At 31.4% G+C, this 20,356-nt stretch overlaps 1 protein-coding gene across 2 annotated transcripts; it reads left to right on the forward strand.

Annotated features, from left to right (window-relative positions):
• Nucleotides 1-160: 160 nt before the first annotated feature.
• LOC126814372 (F-box/WD repeat-containing protein 1A) lies at nt 161-20,019 on the forward strand. Of its 2 annotated transcripts, none has more exons than XM_050539470.2 (11): nt 161-322; nt 11,095-11,326; nt 11,653-11,839; nt 13,557-13,650; nt 14,100-14,243; nt 14,473-14,591; nt 15,499-15,748; nt 16,570-16,688; nt 17,198-17,308; nt 17,836-17,914; nt 18,429-20,019. In XM_050539470.2, exons 1-11 carry the CDS (start codon nt 236-238, stop codon nt 18,582-18,584), a joined length of 1,578 nt encoding a protein of 525 aa, XP_050395427.1. In that variant the 5' UTR covers nt 161-235; the 3' UTR covers nt 18,585-20,019. The 2 variants fall into 2 exon arrangements, with proteins under 2 accessions (XP_050395427.1, XP_055955427.1); XM_056099452.1 differs by having other exon boundaries at nt 17,836-17,912; nt 18,424-20,019.
• The last annotated feature ends 337 nt before the right edge of the window (nt 20,020-20,356 follow it).

The following is a 20,356-nucleotide window of genomic DNA, read 5'->3' on the forward strand; positions in this document are numbered from 1 at the left end:
ATTTATTTTATATCATATTATTTTCTTCTCTTATCTACGTCATTACACATTGACAAGAATTTATCAAAATTATGAAATAACATAATCTCTGATAAATAAAGAAAGGGGTAATTTTCATACTATCGGACGTTCGAGAGTTGCTGGTGACGTCATAAAATTTTATTTCCCAAAAAAGGGAAGAGCCCGACTTGGGTGTTGAAACAGACTTTTGTTTCTGTCAAATTTTTGAAGTAATATGTCTGTTATGTCGTCTATAGAAACAAAAATGGAAACTTCTAACCCCCTTGACGAAAAGGGACACGAAAAGTTAGAGGAAAAGAGGGTGAGAACCGTTTTTGATAACATTTTCATTTCTCGATGTTGGTTTCGCTGTGACATTCGACGGATTCGTCGCCATTTCTCTTTCAGTTTCAGAAACCGGAATTGTCATGATTGTGCGAATCTGCCAAGAATTTTTTTGTCTCCTCATAATGTACGACTTGGCTGATGTTGTGTTGTATTATATATTTACTATTTCTGGCTAATTTGATTGAAACATAATTATCATATTTTTAACAGTCAGGATATAACAATCGGGTTGTTCAAGTTCATTACTGACCTCACCGATATTTAATATTAGGGCCTATACACGTACTATTAGGCCTACTCACTACTGATTTACTGTCAGATCAGACTAGATTTACTGTTATACTTATTGGACATGTTATTTATTATTATATAATGATATATCTTTTGTTTTTGTTGAAACTTACATGTTACATTTTACATTTTCAACTTCTTAAGTAGATTGGTCTACTGCTACTAGGCTAGAGTAGTGAATAGAAACAAAAAATTTACATTATGGTACCCTATCCCATGGGTTATAAAGCAGCGGCACATCAAAGATTAAATATATCTAATTTACAAAAACGTCGCCTAAAGAACACTGCAATAAAATTTTAATTTGATTGTAAGAAATACTGTCAATCACTCGCCAGCATGGGTCTTTTCATTGTTTGATAATGCACAGGTACAGATTTAGAACATAAATTACAACAGGTTAAATGAAGATTTATTCAACAGAATAAGAACTGGATGGTCTGTTATCAAAGGGGTTGTAAGGAAATAAACATAAAAAATCTTCTCAACAAGTAATTGTATCAAATTTCTTTATAATCTTACTCAATTGTTCAGTACATACATGTAGGTTTTTTTGGGGGCAGAGTTTTTTGGGGTTTTTTTTTTTCAAAAATACCTGATGTAGAGTTAAATGAAGATTTATTCAACAGAATAAGAACTGGATGGTCTGTTATCAAAGGGGTTGTAAGGAAATAAACATAAAAAATCTTCTCAACCAGTAATTGTATCAAATTTCTTTATAATCTTACTCAATTGTTCAGTACATACATGTAGGTTTTTTTGGGGGGAGAGTTTTTTTGGGGTTTTTTTTTTCAAAAATACCTGATGTAGAGTTAAATTTATTTTCCATAGCTGCCTTACATAATAAAGAAGCTAATACATCAATATTTCAGAACTAATGAAGTGTGAAACAGAATTAAATATAATGTGTATTCCAGTCTAGTCGTCCACATGACATGTTAGGAACACAGAAAGTATTTATAGTATAGTCAGTATAATAATATAAGTGTTTGATATGAGTATAATTTTCTTTACGTTGATTGGCAGACTATCGGCAATTTAGAGCTGTCGCATTTATAAATATTCAATAACATTTTCACTAATAAATAATGTTACTACACAGCCACTAAACGGCTCACCTCTATAGTCCCAATACACTTCCCCAGTTCATATTATTCCCATTTTATAAATATTTTATGAATAGTGTCCAACTTCTTCCATTGCATACTCATTAGCTTATTTTCCGAATACACTCAATTCTCGACACCAGTTTCACTTGTAATATAGTCATTTTCATGCATGTTGGTTTCACAATAACAGAATTGCCCTGTGATATAACAGATCAAAGAATAAAATTGTACATAGCCACTTGTTCGACACTGTTATCTTCAGTTTTTCAGACTACCTGGCACCTCAAATAATCCAACGTTAAAAGAAAGCATGCTGTGTCCGCCTTAAAACAGGTTCCATTGCTTTATGATTTATTTTATAATTTATTACACAGGTTAGACCACAATGTGTTACGATTCGCATTTTGGTATTCTAAATTGATTCTTATATGGAAGTCTTATATTTGGTGTAGTTCCATTTTGTGTACAGAAATTAAATCATTGATTAGTTTTCAAATTAATTATGGTGCCGAAATAATATCAATCTAATTTGTCTTATTTAAAAGGGGCTCTGGCGCAATTTAGTTGATTATTGGGTAATTTGTTGTTTCTGTGATAAATTTTGGCGAGTGATTGTCAATGTGTAATTCTACATTTTGGAAAACATGAAGACATGCTCAACAACAACACATTATATCTTTTGGCATCAAATATTATTTAAATCAATATTTCATATATTTTACTAAATAAAAAATAAACCTGGCAGTAGATACAAAATCAATGCTGATTTCAAGAAAACACAAAAGAAATCAGAAAAACCTAACTTTATCACTCCATGGTGAGAAAATTGAGACGGTTACTACCGCAAAATTACTTGGAATTCAAATTGACCAAGACCTTAATTGGGAAGCACAGATAGCAGATATGTCTAAAAAACTTGCATCAAAAATATTTCTCCTAAATAAGATAAAAGATCATTTACCTTACGAGACAAGAATTTTGTTTTATAACAGTTACATACTACCAATATTTGATTATTGCTCTATTATTTGGGGAAATGCTACCAAAAGTAGATTAGACATTCTTTTAAAATTACAAAAGAGGGCAGCAAGAGCTATTCTTGATGCACCGATTGAAACTCCGTCCACCTCTTTATTTACTAAACTCGGTTGGCTTACCCTTACACAGAGGATTCTTTACAATAAAATTGTCTTATCATTCAAAATTATTACATTTAATACTCCACTTTATCTAAATTTCCATTTTATTGAAAAATCTCTTGTTTCCAAAACGGATATCTTGCTCCGTTCACAGACCAGTAAATCTCTTTTTCTTCAAAAATGCAAAACGGAATCCATGAAACGTACTTTTCATTATTCTGCATGTCTTTTATGGAACAATCTGCCTTTTGATATAAAGATGTGTAAAAATGTTGAAAATTTTAAGATTAAACTGAAAACTCATCTATTTTGCACACTGTAGGAACCATAATATTCAACTGATGACATACTTATTATTTTTAACTTGCAACTGCATTCTATTTTATTTTGTGTGTAATTATAGTGTTCTTCCTATATTCTACTTGTATAATGTATATGTTTTGTAGTTTGGGAGTGACTTATCAAACTTTCCACTTTAAAATGCTATTGCATTTCTAATGATTTTAAATTTATCCTGATATTACATGTATATATGTCTTTGTAATTTAGGAGGGACCTATGGAAGATTAGTTTTTTTTTTGCAAACTAAATACGTTGCCTCATTAAATAAAGTTTTTATTATTATTATTATTATTATACAATAGAAATTAGAACAATATTAAAATTCAGAATATACCATGTACAGTTTACTAAAAAAACAAAACAAACTAGAGTTAGATGTGTATGTGACTTTGTGCAATCAATGAATATTTTAAGCTGCTAACTAATTTATTTGATCCTCTAAAATAGTACCACAGTCATGTCTTGGAAGTAGAGTACTAATGTTTCAATGACTTAATATCATACATATATGACTATGATATATTTAATTTAACCCATTTGTGCTACCGGTACCTGGATAATCCATATGATTGTTAATATAATTTACAGTCCACATAATTTTTCAATAACATCTTAAAGGGCGTATAGCTCCGTTCATTGGAAACTTAGAATAAATGCCAAAGGGTCTAAAAGCACATATACATGTAATTGTAATGTATGCATATAAAGTGATTTCTATTCATTTTCAATTTTATTAATTTGTAATTTCTAATCAAATATTCGAAATTGAACAGCAGTAGTTTGCACCTGCTACATGTAAGTCCATTCTACTCATTATATAAAAATATTATTTTACTGTTTGTGAATCAGACACTTTTAATTACTTCCGCATGTTTTGTGCGATATGTTTTTCTTTATAAATTACAAATGATGCCTGAAACCATAGAGTACACAAAACGTGTACTAATTTTAAAATGTTCATTGTGCCTTAAATATTGGATATTTGGATCCCATATTTTCACAGTAAGATTATAACATCAATATTGATTGAAATGGACCAGTAGTTAATTCTATCTAATCCATATCTTTTAGTTTGAATATCATCGATGATATTTACATAGAGGTTTAGTCCCTTTTTTTAAGTCGGGTTAATTTTTTTTTAAGTGGTTTGGTTCTTCAACAGAATTTCCATAATGATGCTAGAACTGGATTGCATAAAGATCTCATATAAGATTATTGGCCTCTTATCTCTCAGGAGAAGAAATGACTAAAAATCCAACGATAATTTTAAGTGAAAAAAAAATAAAATAAATAGGCTAGGTTTACAGTACTGTCATCTGTCAAAATATGACTCATCTATCAAAGGCTATTGAAAGAACAATTTCAACAAGTATGGTGATAATTTTATCTTTGCTCGAAAAGTCACAGGTATTTTTATCACAGATATTGATTACTGTCTTATTCAAATAAGTCACAGTTTATAATTATTTTTAAAGCAATTGTCTTATCTTTGTTGGTAACGGTATATGTACCTTCCATTAGAGTGTTTTAAGTCTGCAATGAATTGTGTGTACATTATGAATAAAATCAGCTTACATTATGATTATGTAAACTGGGTTCTCAGACTATCATTTTGAAATTAATTGAAAAAGAAAAAAAAAAATCCTATATTAATCATTAATCTGTTTTCTTGTTACTTTAACATGCAATATGAACACAAAAAGTCCAATCCATTATGTAAAGAGAATATGTGGGTTGAGTTTAAAACATAATATAACCCACACAGTTTATCTAGACTTCATGACTAACAATATGCCTTGTGATATTTACAACAGTGTATGTATTGCAATTACTTTAATGTTAGAACAGAACAATGTACCTGGATGGGTGATAATTGCTGTTGTAATTACAACTCTTTGTGTTATTTCATGTACATTGTATTTGTTTTAAAAAAAAAAAAAGGGGGGGGGGTATATACAGTTATATGAGATAATTGATGTATTTTGTAAATTGATAATTATCATTTTATCAAATTCTAATACATTCCGAATGTCTGCTGTTCAGACAGTTAACGCTGGCTGTGTGGTGCCCAAGCCTTAGTACATTTATGAACATATCAGTGGTCAGTGTCTTGTTACGAGTAGAACAACTGCGTTTTTATTGACCATCAGTACACAACATTAAAATCTGTCAGATGTTTTTAGATTGAGTGCAGTATAACGAAAAATTTGGAATAAAAAGGAAACAAATTTAAAAACATCTAATAGATCGATATGATTATAACAACATTAAGCCTAATTACATTTATATTTTTAAAGCCCAAATTTTAATATTGTCGTCGCCCCTGTGTTTTCTGTTCACATTTTGTCTTATGGACACTCTAAGGGTCATAATTTTTAACCCAATTTTGATTTAACTTGAAATATAGGTTTATAGCCCAAAGATTTTGTTTTCTTTTGATATTGGCCCCTGATTGTACGAAAAATCACTTCTTTAGCTTGTGGACAATCTAGATTTCACAAAATTTATCCAGATTCAATGAAACTTTAAATGTATGTTTATAAACCAAAAGTCTCTGTTCCTTACAATATTTACGATATTGGATCATAACTACCTGGATTATAACCTCTGATTGTACGAAAAATCATCTTTTTAGGTTGTGGTCCCTCTGGAGGTCACAATTTTTATCTAATTTTAAAAAACGTTCAAATATATCACCGATGCTCCCTATTATACACATGTGGTGTAAAAGTATGTAATACTAAGATTGTGGACCTCTAGCGATCACAATTTTTATCCGAGTTTGATAAAACTAAAATGTATGCTTTATATCCCAAAGATCTTGGTTCCTTTTGATATTTGCAAATATAGGACTGAAGGGTTGCAAAGGGTGGGAAACTTTCCGGGAATTTTCAGTGTTGGGAATTTTCAAATCTATTTTTAGAACTGAAAAATACTAAAATTATAATTATTTACTGGAATTTCCTTTTTCTCTTTTACTTTCATAAACTATTATAGTTATAGTCATAATGTATAAAAGTCTTTTAGATGGAAAAGAATCCCTGCAAGAGTTAGCCATAATGGAATCTATCGGTATTGAAGCTGATATCAGAAAGATATTACTTGATAACGATATATTTTGGACAAGGTTAACAAACACTTTAAAGCTGATAGAACCAATAGCTCAAGCAATAACTAAAGTAGAAGGAGATAAAACAATTCTATTTGATGTGTTTAGAGTTTTCAATGAATTGGAAACAAAACTTACTGAAAATGTCCAGCAATCCCCACTTACAAAAGCTGAAGAGAAGTCCGTACTTGGATTTTTACAGAAAAGAAAGCAATTTTGCCTTAAGCCTATTCATGCCGCTGCCTATATGCTAGATCCCAACTGTTACCGAAATGCTTTACCTCTTGGTGATATGGAAATTGGTGAAGCATATGGATTCATTAGTTCCCTTGCATCACACTACAAACTTAATGAAGGCAAAGTAATGGCTAGTTTGGCTAAATATCGGTCAAAAGATGGATTGTGGAAAGGAGAAAGTATTTCGGCATCATCAAAATATATTTCAGCATCAACTTGGTGGAAGGGACTGTGTGCATGCTGTTTCGAGTATAACTTCATTAATTCTTGCAATACCACCTTCATCAGCAGCATCAGAATGCATTTGGTCTCTGTTTGGTACAACTCACACAAAAGTTAGAAACAAATTAACAAATGAAGTGTTGAAAAGTTGGTCTGTATAAGATCTAATTTGAAACTCTTGGAAGCTGACAACGATCCTTCCAGCACAAAAATTTCAGATATTCATGAGGATTCATCTGAACCTGAAATCTCAATTTTAGCCACAAATGATGATGTAGATCAATGATGAAATGGCAGAGTTACCTACATGTAACTTTGAGCATTAATTTTAGAATGTGTAACCTGTGTATGAACAATTTAACAGAACTATCTCATTATTAGTTATTAGATTTTAGTATATATGACATATCAGATATGTTTTGTATCTTTTAGTTATTAAAATATTACTGTCACTTGCAACTCATTAATAGCGACACATGTTTCAATTTATAACACCTAATTGAAAATTACCCAGAATTCCCGGGAAGTTCCCGCGAAATTTACCCTGTTTGAAAATTCCCGGGAATTTTGCAACCCTATGACGGACTGTAACTTCATGAATTATGGCCCCTGATTGTATGAAAAATCACATTTTTAGCTTGTCGACCCTCTACAAAGTTTGCACACTCCTTGAAACTCTTGGAAAAATAAAAATGTAATTTCCAGTACTGGAAAATCAAGATCACTCCTTGAAACTCCCCGTAAATTTTCAAGTGAGAAAAAAAATACATTATGACACTATGATGTAGAATTCTATACAGAAACTCCTGGAATCTTGAGAATAACTCGCTGTTCTGAGTTGTGCACACTCTGACCCACTCTTCTTGCAGTGCCACGACCAATTCTTGCAGTGTTGTCGGTGGGCGTTGATGTCGACGAACACGTCTCCCAATCACATTAAATGTAACACACTAAAGCAATGATACTCTAAACAGTAAATCTTATGCAAGAACCAATAGGAATGCTAACATGGATAGATAAACCAGCACGTGGCAGTTTTCATCTACCCTTCCTTGAAGTGTCAAATTTGACAATGAACCCCTCCCATGTGTATGACACTATTGCGTGTTGCATTGTGCAGCTCAGTGGTTCTGTTGGGGCGATAAGTTCTTCATCTGTGAACATACTCTCAAAGCATGTCAAGTGTCCATGACTATTTATCATATCACAACCTGCATACATGAAGGTATTTGCATTTCAATATCCCCTACTTTATTTGAAGAGTATATCTATCACTGTTACACCATATGATGCATGGTTGAGTTTGAATTTCTTGAATGGCCACTCCCCTTTACGCAAATAATTTAAAAGCACGTAATACCAAGGTTGTGGATCCTCCAGGGGTCACAATTTGTTATACAATTTTGATGGATCTAAAATATATGTTTATATTCCAAAGATCTCAATTCCTTTCGATATTACACGTTAACTTTCTGGATTATGACCCCTGCTGATTGTACGAAAAATCACGATTTTTAACTTGTAGAGCCTCGAAAGGTCACAATTTTTTATCTGATTTTGATGAAACTTAAAACATATGTTTATATCCCATTCCCAAAGATCTCGGTTTCTTTTGATATTGACACAATCATGTCGACCGTAACATCCTGCATTTTGGCCCCTGATTATATGCAAAATCATTTTTTTTTTAGCTTGTTCTCTGTCTACCTCTTGCAAAATGTGGACATATCTTGCATGGCAACAGCTTGTTTTTGGTTATTGTGATCTGTTTAACCTCCATTAGAAGTTGAGTATAATAGGATAAGAACGAAATGAAGATAGTAATTATGAATATTTTATAAGCTTCTTGATAAGTCTTGCTCTGAGCAATAGTGTACATGTGTTGCCACACCCATGTATGTATTCTACATGTAAACACCTTTGCTTATGTTAATATGACCTGCCAAAATAGATATGACATAATGATACTAAGGTTGAAGTAGCCTATGGAATTATTTGAGTGTGTTTCTCTAGTTCAATTTGTACTACATGTATGTTCTTTGCTTTAGTTTTTTTCTTTGGGAAAGGGGGGGGGGGTATAGCCTATATAGAAAAGGAAGTTGATGTGATCTATTTATAAAACTGGGGATTAATAATCATAACTACCTTATAGCAAATATTAAAAGTAACTGATATAGTTATGTTAACTGACAGATATCATTATCTGTAGATTAATTAATGATATTAAAACTGTGTTCAGGTATAAAAATCAATGTCTTCTATTTGTTTATAACACTACTAATAATCTACTAATGATTATTATTGGGTTATTGATAAAGAGCCAACATCAAAGTTTGTATATTTGAGGCAAAGTTATATATTAGGTTAATTAAATTGCTTTAACTGACTGACTTAAAGGTAAGCTTCTGTGTGTTTCATTGAAGTAATAAACCTGATTTTTCTGTGTGCGCTACAAGAGTTTTAAATTTTATACTTCCTTATAATAATAGGATTGCATGTCTACCATCATGACTTTAGTATTAGTATTACAGTATATATCAATTTTTGGTTTGGATGTTGTGAATAATGGATAAGTTTTCAATAACTTTTGTATTAAATTCTTTACATATTCACAATTGGAAATCTTTTGTTATTTTAGTTTTACCTGACAAACTGTCATGCTTTAATAAACCGGTAGTGTAGTAGTTCCTGCCATTTTGAATTTGTGCAATAAAAATACTGAAAAAGGACAAAACTGTGACAATCATAATCACTGGTTGTCTGACAATGTCTGTGACAAGCCCATTATATCCAGACTTATATACTTGTGTTACATACAATGTACATTTGACAATGTTGAAATCGGTGTAACTTTAGTGACTTTACATGCAATTATTATGGTACAGGTACATGCTTGGTTATTTCTTGAAATTATTAATGATCCACAGTTCATTTTCAACATTCCCGTTTGTAACAAGTTAAAAACTTGCACAGTGTCACTAGATAATAAATTTTATGAATGTATTTTAAGTAATATTATGATTAGAATAAAAAATTAAATGATTATTAGATAAAAAGCATCTTATTTTTCTGATGCTAAAACAGGTCAATGACCTGGTCTAAAGTGATATATTTTTATAAATTGTTTTTAATATCTTTCCTGACAAAGAAATCGGTCATATTTCAATCTTTCTGAAAAATCCATTCCATGAAACACAGAATATAAAAGTGTGTAGCATGGTGTTGCTAGTATTAAATAATAGAAGGAACACACTCAAGTGTGTGACATTAAGCTGACATTTGTTACAAATCATATGTATATTAACCTGTCATTAAAGATAATTTGTTTCAAATTTTAGGTATTAACCTGTCATTGAAGATCATTGTTTCAAATCCTACATATTAACCTGTCATTAAGATCATTTCGTTGAACAGTGTAATCATTGATTATTATCTGACTAGAAAGTTAAATGGATAGATGCCATCATATTTGTCTGTATTGTGTCTAGTTAACTTTGCAGTTTAGCTCGAGGCAAAATATATTAAAATTGAGTGGTATGGAGGATGATAAGATCTGATTTATTTTTATCACATACTTGTACATGGTTGATCTGCATGTCCTGTTATATTTATTATAATCAATATTTATACATCTCCATAGGGCTACATGTACAACTACATATAAAGATCTAATTTCTTTTGTTGGATATAATGACCGTTTTATAATTACATGTATAATATATCTTTATCCCCATAACTGTAATAAATGTATTAACATCATACTTGGTGTAATCTTTGATTTATTCATTCATCTGTATCACTGTTAGTACCGGTACATGTAAATAGTTGGTTAATAGAGTTTAGAATATTTATTGAAAACTAGAATACATTTTCTGCTTTAATCATTTCATGCCCCACATGTACATACACATTTTGATATATTTTGGTTACTTTGTATTAGCAAGATATTGTTTCTAAAGATTACATAGATCTGATAATTTTTAGCTCCTATTATCCCCATTTTTGGACTAGGAACTTGGCCCTAAGTGCCAAAAAGAGTTAAGGCTTCACCAATTCAAATACAATCGACATGAAATTTGTCATGCTAGTTCCTTGGGCAATTGTGCATCGATTAAAAGAATACAAGGTCGTCAAAATTCTGACATGGCTGCATTGACGTCTGGCTCGCGGTTCCTCTTTCATAGTATGTTCATTATACTTGTTTGTAGTTTGTACACATACAATCTATACAATCTATTATTGATTTTAAGGTTAAATTTTATGGCTATTTTAAATGCTATGTCTTTATATTTTACAGCATAGTAGTATAGTAGAAGTAACTAGTCTTATTGGAAGAAAGATGGAAGAACCATCAGAAGAATATCTACAACAAAGAGGATTGTGTATGAAATATTTTGAACATTGGACAGAAAATGAACAAACTGAATTTGTTGAGCATCTTCTTTCTCACATGTGTCATTATCAACATGGCCGTATTAATGCTTATCTGCGACCAATGTTACAGAGGGATTTTATTTCAGCACTTCCAGGTATGTTATATGATTTTTAAATCTCAATATCTGGGGATTTGCGTGCAAGGTTCATCGGTAAAGTGCCTAATCGTTTGCATGGGAAGAAAAATAAGTAAATTCATGTACACATTAACATGCAGTTAAAACAACCACTTATAGTTTGAAATCAAGTAAGAGTATTCTCCCAGATGTATTATGATTCATTTCATGTATTCACAGTTTAAAAGACTTTTCTGTGGTGTAAGCATCTCAGTTTTGTACTGAGTGGGAGTTTGGAACAATACATGCATTGGATTTAATTTGACTATCAAATAATTATACTTTATAATGATTTTATTTTACAGCCAAGGGTTTGGACCATATAGCTGAAAATATCCTGGCTTATTTAGACTCAAAATCACTTTGTTCTGCGGAACTTGTGTGTAAAGAGTGGTATCGAGTTGTCTCAGAAGGTAATTTATGGAAGAAATTAATCGAAAGGAAAGTGAGAACAGATACGTTATGGAAGGGATTAGCAGAAAGGAGGGGATGGTAAGTTTTTGAAATAATAATCCTGTTAAACTGCTCTCAAGATATGATATTATGTTGATAAGAGTTTATTAAGTTCTGAGTAAATAAACTGGCAGATCAAGTGCAGTGAAATGAGTGTAGAGTGAACTAACAGTATAAATAGAGGCACATAATCATTATGTGCAGTTTTTTAAACATATATGTTTTATAGTCTCATTGGAAAAAGGCTTGTAAGCATACTGGTACAGTGAGGGATGCATTTAGAGTTTATCTTGTGGGGATTTATGTTTGGCAAACTAGCTAACTTTTTGGCAGTGCAACATTTAAATAAGCCATCTTTTATGTACACTATTGTTTAACGTGTTAGCATCTCATCACAACATGTGTATGACATCTGATTGTCTTGTAAACAATTCAAGCTAATTTTTTTGTTTTATGAAAAGTTGGACGGGTGCATGATGATTTACCTAAATTGGCAACTTCAAAATTATTGTAGGGGGTATGAGATAAAAATTGGCTTTATTGATCAAAGGTTAGGAACACAGTTTGTTTGAAATGCCATTTCTTTTCTCGTTTGTTGTTAAAGAGAATAGATGATTACTTAATACACTTCTATTTTCAGTTATTCCTAATATACTCCCATTTCATATTTCTGATTTAATTTGATGAGACAAGACAATATTTATTAGTCTGTATTTCTAATGAAAACATTGATTTATTTAGAAAGTCTACTAAAAATAGAATTACTATCCACATAGAAAATCCCAAAACTCTTTGATATATTTGTGAAAAGAGTCATTAAATTGAGAGACTGGTTTGGAAATTTGTTTTAATCTTATGTGTAAAATCCAACAATTCTTTCTTACTTATAGTTATATAGCCTTTGTGTTAAAATTACATAATTCACCTTTTGAAGTAGTTATCAGATGTAGTTTTTATGTTGCAGATAGCTAATATTTGTTGAAAGGGTAAAAGATAGCCTGTACTAGTTTCTTTAACTGGTGTTGGCAAGCTTGAAATGATTTAAGAGTTTGACAAAACAGCGTAAAAACAATGTGTGCTTTAACATGCCATGTTTGTTGTTTGCAAACAGTTTAAGTTTTTATTTAAACGATAAGAAAATCACTGTCTTAATATAAAGAAACCATAGCTTTGAATTTATTTGGGTAAAACAGAAGTAGCTTTCTGGAACATGACTTATGTTTGGTTCACAAAAATAAACGTTTTGAGTTGGTGACATATGATTGATTTTATGGGCCTAACAATTTTATTTTTTACGAAAATTTTGTTACTTTAATTATTTATAATACTCTAAATATGAATAAAAACCACAAAACTGGTTTATTTTTAGATTAACTGTTAAGATGATGATTATCTAGCAAACAAACAAAAACACATGTTCAACCATTCAAATAATAGTTTTAGTTATTACTGATATTTTTAACTTTGAAATAAAAAAAAATTTACACTTAAAATACAGAAAAATGAAAAATCATCCAATTAATAGTTTTAGTTATTACTGATATTTTTGACTTTGTGTTGAAATAAAAAAAAAAATGAATTTACACTTAAAATAGAGAAAAATGAAAAATTTATGACAGAGAGAAGAAATTCATGCACTGTCATTTGTCAGGAATTGGAAGATGGACACTGTCTGTGATGGGTGGTATATTTTTAATGCATGACTATGTTGTTATTCTCAAACAAGAAAGATAAATATTTGTTCATTCTTTTGCAGGGGTACAACTTTATTTAAACCAAAGCCAGGAGAACCTGCCAAAGATCATAAATTTTACCGTGGCTTGTATCCGTCAATTATAGAAGATATAGATGTAAGAAATATCTTCATAAATCATAATTTTTTCTGTTACATATTCTGTGTTTCAGTCTTTAATTCCCAGTGTCACGCTTAAGACTTGTTTGAATGTCATAAATCTTGAATTGAAAATAACAAGACTGAGAATCAGTGTTTCCAGAAACATTTCAATTTACTCAAATATTTAAAATGACATTAAGAACAGAGAATATTCTGGAAATATACAAGACACATTCAACACTCTGCAGAATAAATGAAATGAGGTTTTAAGCACCTACTGTTCTACACCACCTGAGCCATTGGAGAACATTTTGTAGGAACAGAAAAGAGGAAACTTTGTACAAAAGTGATAAATGAGAAAGACCATAAATAATATTACAAGACAAAGCCAATACACTTTGTTTACAGGCTTTTGAAAATTTGGTTTAAGATCTTTTATTTTATGTATATTTGATTTGTTTTTAGCGAATAGAAGATAATTGGAGAACAGGCCATCATCAGTTACAGAGAATACACTGCCGTAGTGAAACTAGTAAAGGAGTATATTGTTTACAGTATGATGATCAGAAAATAATCAGTGGTTTACGAGATAACACAATAAAAGTTTGGGTAAGAATAGATTAAGTTATTTCTGAAACTAAATATTACAATACAAATAAGTTATTTCTCAAACTGAATATTACAAATAAAGGTTGGGTAAGATTAATTCATTTAGCAAGATATGACAATAATAGGCTACTCATTACAGCTTTAGAATTTGTGTTAATTACACCAGGAACCTTTTGTATCATCTCTGGTTATCTATTTAGGTTAAATATTGTGTATTTTTGTTTTGAAGCTGTGGGACAGATCATCATTAGAATGTGTAAAGGTGTTGACAGGTCATACAGGCTCTGTTCTCTGTCTACAGTATGATGAGAAAATCATAATTTCGGGTTCTAGTGATTCAACAGTCAGGTATAGTTTCAACTGTTTCTGTTTATTATTCTGAATATATTTCTATGTTAAACTAAGCTATCTCAGTATATTTAAGCTCTGAGAATACCTATCTCAGATATATTTAAACATACACTATGCAAGAGCTAAATCTGCCTATTGCAGGTCTTTCTTTAGGCCTGAAATGTTACATAAACTATTAATTAGACATTTATTAACAAAACAAGACCATATTCGACTCTCGATGGCATCGAATACTCTCGATTTTAACTAGATTAAAACGGTTCGCCATTTAAAAATTTAATTTAAAAATGGGAAAGCAAGGCCAAGTTCTGATTATACCAATGCCCTGGTTACCACTGTGCACACATCTTGTCAAAACTACAAACAATGATAACTTGGATAAGAATGAAGTAATTTGAATGAAATTTTCAATATTTCTTTTTTCATCATCTATTTTTGAATTATTATAGCAAGAATGACCAACTCTTTATTAAACTCTTAACTAATGTATCTTTAAGTAAAACTTTGAAATATTCGTGTGATGAGCTATCTAGGATATATTTATGTCAGTAAACTTGTTAATTCGTCTGGAAAAGCTCATGACTGTCCAGTGAAACTATCTGAAGCTCTGTGATCTCATTAAGAAGAACAGCGGTTCTCATGTGATAAGAGACCAGCAGGACTGTCCCTTAACTCATTTCTTCTTTCAAATTAGGCTGCCAGAGAAAGAGGTTTTCATATGTACATGAAACTCTTTATAAGTTGTCATCCAATTCGTTTATGCTTTATAATAACCCATTTGAATGTATTTGGATATTTAAAGCAAACAAAAGAACCAATTGATCTTCTGCCTCATATTGGTCTTGCTAGATAATTTTTGGAAAACCTTCATTTGAAATAATTTTTTTTTGTTGTAAATTTTCAGGGTTTGGGATGTGAAGACAGGGGAAATGTTAAATACACTTATTCACCATTGTGAAGCTGTTCTTCATTTACGTTTCTGTGACGGGATCATGGTCACATGCTCAAAAGATAGATCTATTGCAGTATGGGATATGCAGTCACCGACAGAGATTAATTTACGCCGGGTTTTAGTAGGTCATCGTGCTGCTGTAAATGTGGTTGATTTTGACAACAGATATATCGTATCCGCTTCTGGTGATAGAACTATTAAAGTAAGTAGTGGTGATATTTAGAACAAATCAAATCAAATAAATTTATTTTCATAATTATGACAGTACTCTGGTTAAAGCTCATGGCGCATTTAGATCTCCACTTACCACACGATACTGCTACAGTCAATGTAAATCTTTATATCTGTATATACATTGTATATAAGCTTATGTAGATCCTTTTACAATGTAGATTTAGTCAAAATGTCTCCTAGTGAAGCCCTATTGTGTCACTTTTGTACTCATGAATTATGAGATAGTTAACATCTTCAAAATGATGATGGAAATGTATCGGGGAATTTAATAGCTCAAAAAAGCTGTATGTTAAGACTTTAATGTTGGGATTTTGTAGAAGTCACTAGGTTAATTAGTAAATTATTGCTAAATCTGTCTATTGCAGGTCTTTCTTTAGGCCTGAAATGTTATATAAACTATTAGTTAGACATTTATTAACATGGCAAGACTATAATCAAGTCTCGAGGTCATCGGATAGGTCCGATTTTAAGTAGATTAGAATGGTTTAGCCATTTAGTAATTAAATCTAAAAATCGCAAAGTGAGGCTAAGCTTCGAACAACCAATATGGTGGTTACAATGATGAATCAGTGCACATATCAAACCTTCAAAGGCTAATACCTTCGCTCAGAATAAATTAATTTGAATGGAATTTTTAATATATTCATTATGCAGTATCTATTTTTGAACTATTATACTATAGCAAGAATGGCCAGCTCTTTATCAAAATCTTACATACTGTATCTTTAATTGTTATTTTGTTTTATTAACACTTTCATTAAAGATATTTTTTGTTTAATTATTTTACAGGTGTGGAATACATCTACATGTGAATTTGTCCGAACTTTAAATGGTCACAAACGTGGTATAGCCTGTCTACAATATCATGATAGATTAGTAGTCAGTGGTAGTTCTGATAACACAATTAGGTCAGTTGATATTTCCAATTTGTTGAGGCCTGCAGCTATTCTTTGTTATATTCAGGGAGCCACAGTAGTATCAAGTACAATATCCTGGGTTCGTATCCTGGCATAGGCCCTGAAGTATCTCAGAATATTTAGAGCCTGGTTCTATCTTGTCAGGAATAGTGTCTTGTCGGTCAGATATGTAAAGTGTATTGAATGAAAAACCAAAGTTCACCCTAAGTACAGTTGGAATTTGATTAAGATTAGGAGTACAATCCACTGTTAGGGCAAAGTTCTCCTTCCTTGCACATAAGATCAAAGTAAAAATGACTTTAAGAAGTCTCAAAATAATCCAAGTTTTGTGTTTGTATTCATCAGACCTGTGCTTCCAAAGTTGACGGAAAAGTCTTTACACAGGTGTGGGCAATCTTGTCCTAATGTTAAAATGCTGTCGCTTAAACTGAAAGAATAAAATAAAATAGAAAATCTGAACTAGAACCTGATATTATAATTGCTGTTTTATTGTATTATAGGTTATGGGATATAGAATATGGTGCATGTTTACGAGTATTAGAAGGACATGAAGAGTTAGTGCGATGTATTAGATTTGATAATAAACGTATAGTCAGTGGTGCTTATGATGGGTAAGACACTTTTATCATGTCTCTCAACCTGTGATAAAACTGCTATTCAGTGGAGATCAAGTTCAATCTGATTAAAATACAGATCTATATTTGGTTTCGTTTTTTTTTGTTTTTTTTATTTTGTTTTTTTTATAAACTTTGGTGGCCTCGACTATATGAAGATCTGACCGATTGCATTGGGAGGTCGCATCAGGGGTCATATCAGCTGCTTTTGACCCTGTGCACCACATGCCAAGAACTCGCGGTAACAGACTGTTTCATTGGATAATCCCTGACATCACAAATAATGTATCCTCAATCACACAAGTACACAATGTGCATTATATATAAACAAGCCTTAGAAATTTAGAATTAACTTCTTTCCGCTGCGTTATAAATACAGAAGTTAACAATTACTGTCCAAAAAATCATCAGTTATTATTTCATTTATCCCTTACTTGTCAAGACTGTAACTTGTACAGAATGGCGACCGTGCCCCGTTTTACTCCTATATTTTGTTTATGTAATGATTATGTTTATATTTATAGTAAAATTAAAGTTTGGGATCTGCAGGCAGCTCTAGATCCCCGTTCCCCAGCTGGAACACTTTGTCTCCGAACTTTAGTGGTAAGTTACTTTCGTCTTTATTTGTCATTACTTATTGATAGATACTTTTTGGAAAAATAATTCATTGTTTGTTTATGACCTAATAAATAGCTCAGTTAAATTTGTACTGTATCTGTGATTACTATGAGCTAGATTAAATTCTGTGTTTAATTGTTATTACCAAACAAAGCAGCCTACTACTATGTAATTTAAAATTCTAGCATTTACATATACAGCATTCTAAGTAAAAAAAAAAAAGAAAGTTCCTCTATCTCTGTTGTAACATTCATGTATTTATTTTTCATTGTATTAAACTGCTGATATAGTTACCTATTATTACAGCTTGCAAGACAGGAATAAAGTGTATTATTCAAGGTGCTGAGGATGTAATACCCACCCATATTGTGGATTAAACATGCATAGTTGATATTAACATTATCAGTTGTATTTTCTTCCATTCAATGTCAAAAATTTCACAATTGTTTTCTAACATTTTTTCATTTAGTTTTTTTAATCCTTTTAATTTATATTGCAGGAACATTCAGGCCGAGTTTTCCGACTTCAATTTGATGAATTCCAGATAGTCAGTAGTTCCCATGATGACACAATCCTTATATGGGATTTCTTGAACGTGCCAATTCCAGACGGAACACGTTCTCCATCGAGAACCTACACATACGTCACCAAGTGACTGGATAAAAGTGTTTACATATAGTACATTATCAAACTGTCAGTCATGCCTTATCGTCACGGTGATGCCTAACAGTAACCAGTGCTGAGTTCTACTAACTTAAACTAAAAATGGCATATTGTGATTCATTTTGAGCCTAGCTTTAAATTTTCCTGACAGTTCTTGGGTGTTGGCGCACTAAAAAAAAAAACATTTAATTTATCTAGGTCAGTCAATGTGGACAAGTAATGGATGTTTATTACGCAAGGATCTGAGGAATAAATTTACTAACACAATATGAATTCTTGGAAATGGATAGACTGATAATGTTATGTGTCCTGAATTTAAGTTGTTGCCCATATAAGAGATTTTTCTGTGTGTGTTGAAAAATTATCCAGTCATGATAGACATTAGAAAGGTCATCCAGTCATAACGTTAAACAAAGGACTTGAAAATCACCTTTCATTCTTTTCATTGAATTTATTTGATAGTTGTATTACATTAATTACGTGAACATTTTTGTTATATTTGCATCTCGAGAAATGAATTGTACAAAACCAAGATGAATTCTATATAATTGCTACTGGTATTATATGAACATTGACCGTTACAGTTACGCATATGATTAAAGGGTGGCTGTAAGGGTTTTTGGCGTGTATGTATGTGCGCATGTGATTATTATGTTATAATATGAACTTTTCATCGTCTGTTTAATTACGAGTATGTACGTCTTTAAAAAATATTGTATGTTATAATTATCATCAGTAACAGACGTTCCTATAGATTCTTTTAATTCAAATTATGAACAGAATGAAAAAAAAAACATCCTGAATCTCGTTCAATTATTAAAATGTGTGTGTGTATTGTTCTTTAATTTATTTTTGAATTGCTTACCCCTTTAAATTTAGGGAGTTGGTATTGGAACTTCTGCATTCTTGCCAGAGCTTCTTTCCAAGAAAAAACTAGTGTTGTATACAGTTAACACTAAAACCACATACGGTAGCCATTCCTTTGTGAGACAGTTAAAATGACAGACAGATGTATTAATCGTTGTTGAAATACAAGCTTCAAGATCATTTATTTTTATCGATCTGCTGCTTGAACTACATAATGGAATGGCATCCTTTCTTTACAGAGATCCAATGGAACTCTTTATGGTCTCAATAATTGTAAATAAAGCAAAATGTTATATTCCATGAAAACTTGTTTAAAATCTAAATATGTATTTTGTCATTAATTTAACATTAAAAAGATAAATAGGAACTAAGTTGGTATTATTGTAAAAAAAAAATAAAAAAATAAATAAATATTTATTTTGCATATCATTATGATTTCCTGTATGTTGAAGTTTTCTTGTTTTATCCGTGGAATAGAGCAGGTTACCAAACTTTTCAAAGCAAGGAATCAGTATTCATTGTATCATTCTTTTAAAACAGCAAATAAATTTCAGATATTATAGTGATATTTTCTGGTGATTATTCTGAAGGATTTGGGGGCCTTTGCTCCTGTTGGAGACTGACGGGGGGGCCTTGACTTCCGTTGAAGGAGACTGAGGGTTTTTCTAACCTAGATGCTGTATATTAGATCTGTTACGTGTGCACGCTGTATCATAAGATCTGTCATTGAGTCAACCGACATGGTTTCGATTCCCCGATTGTATGTGACGAGGAGTAGGGTTGCCTGGCCAACCTTGTGGGTTTTCTCTGGGTCCTCCGGTTTCCTCCCACTACACTACTAAAAACCTCTATGCGCAAACAAATTATTAAAATAAAATTGAACCATGTGTTAGTCCC

The sequence above is a fragment of the Patella vulgata genome, chromosome 3, assembly GCF_932274485.2.
Source record: "Patella vulgata chromosome 3, xgPatVulg1.2, whole genome shotgun sequence".
In the NCBI taxonomy this organism is placed as follows: Eukaryota; Metazoa; Mollusca; class Gastropoda; family Patellidae; genus Patella; species Patella vulgata.

Excerpts from the sequence above, each read along its gene's own strand:
- LOC126814372 (XM_056099452.1), top strand. The coding sequence starts at position 236 with ATGTCTGTTATGTCGTCTATAGAAACAAAAATGGAAACTTCTAACCCC. Across the intron at positions 14,244-14,472 it reads ATAACACAATAAAAGTTTGG|CTGTGGGACAGATCATCATT; the intron begins GTAAGAATAGAT and ends TTTGTTTTGAAG. Across the intron at positions 15,749-16,569 it reads CTGGTGATAGAACTATTAAA|GTGTGGAATACATCTACATG; the intron begins GTAAGTAGTGGT and ends ATTATTTTACAG.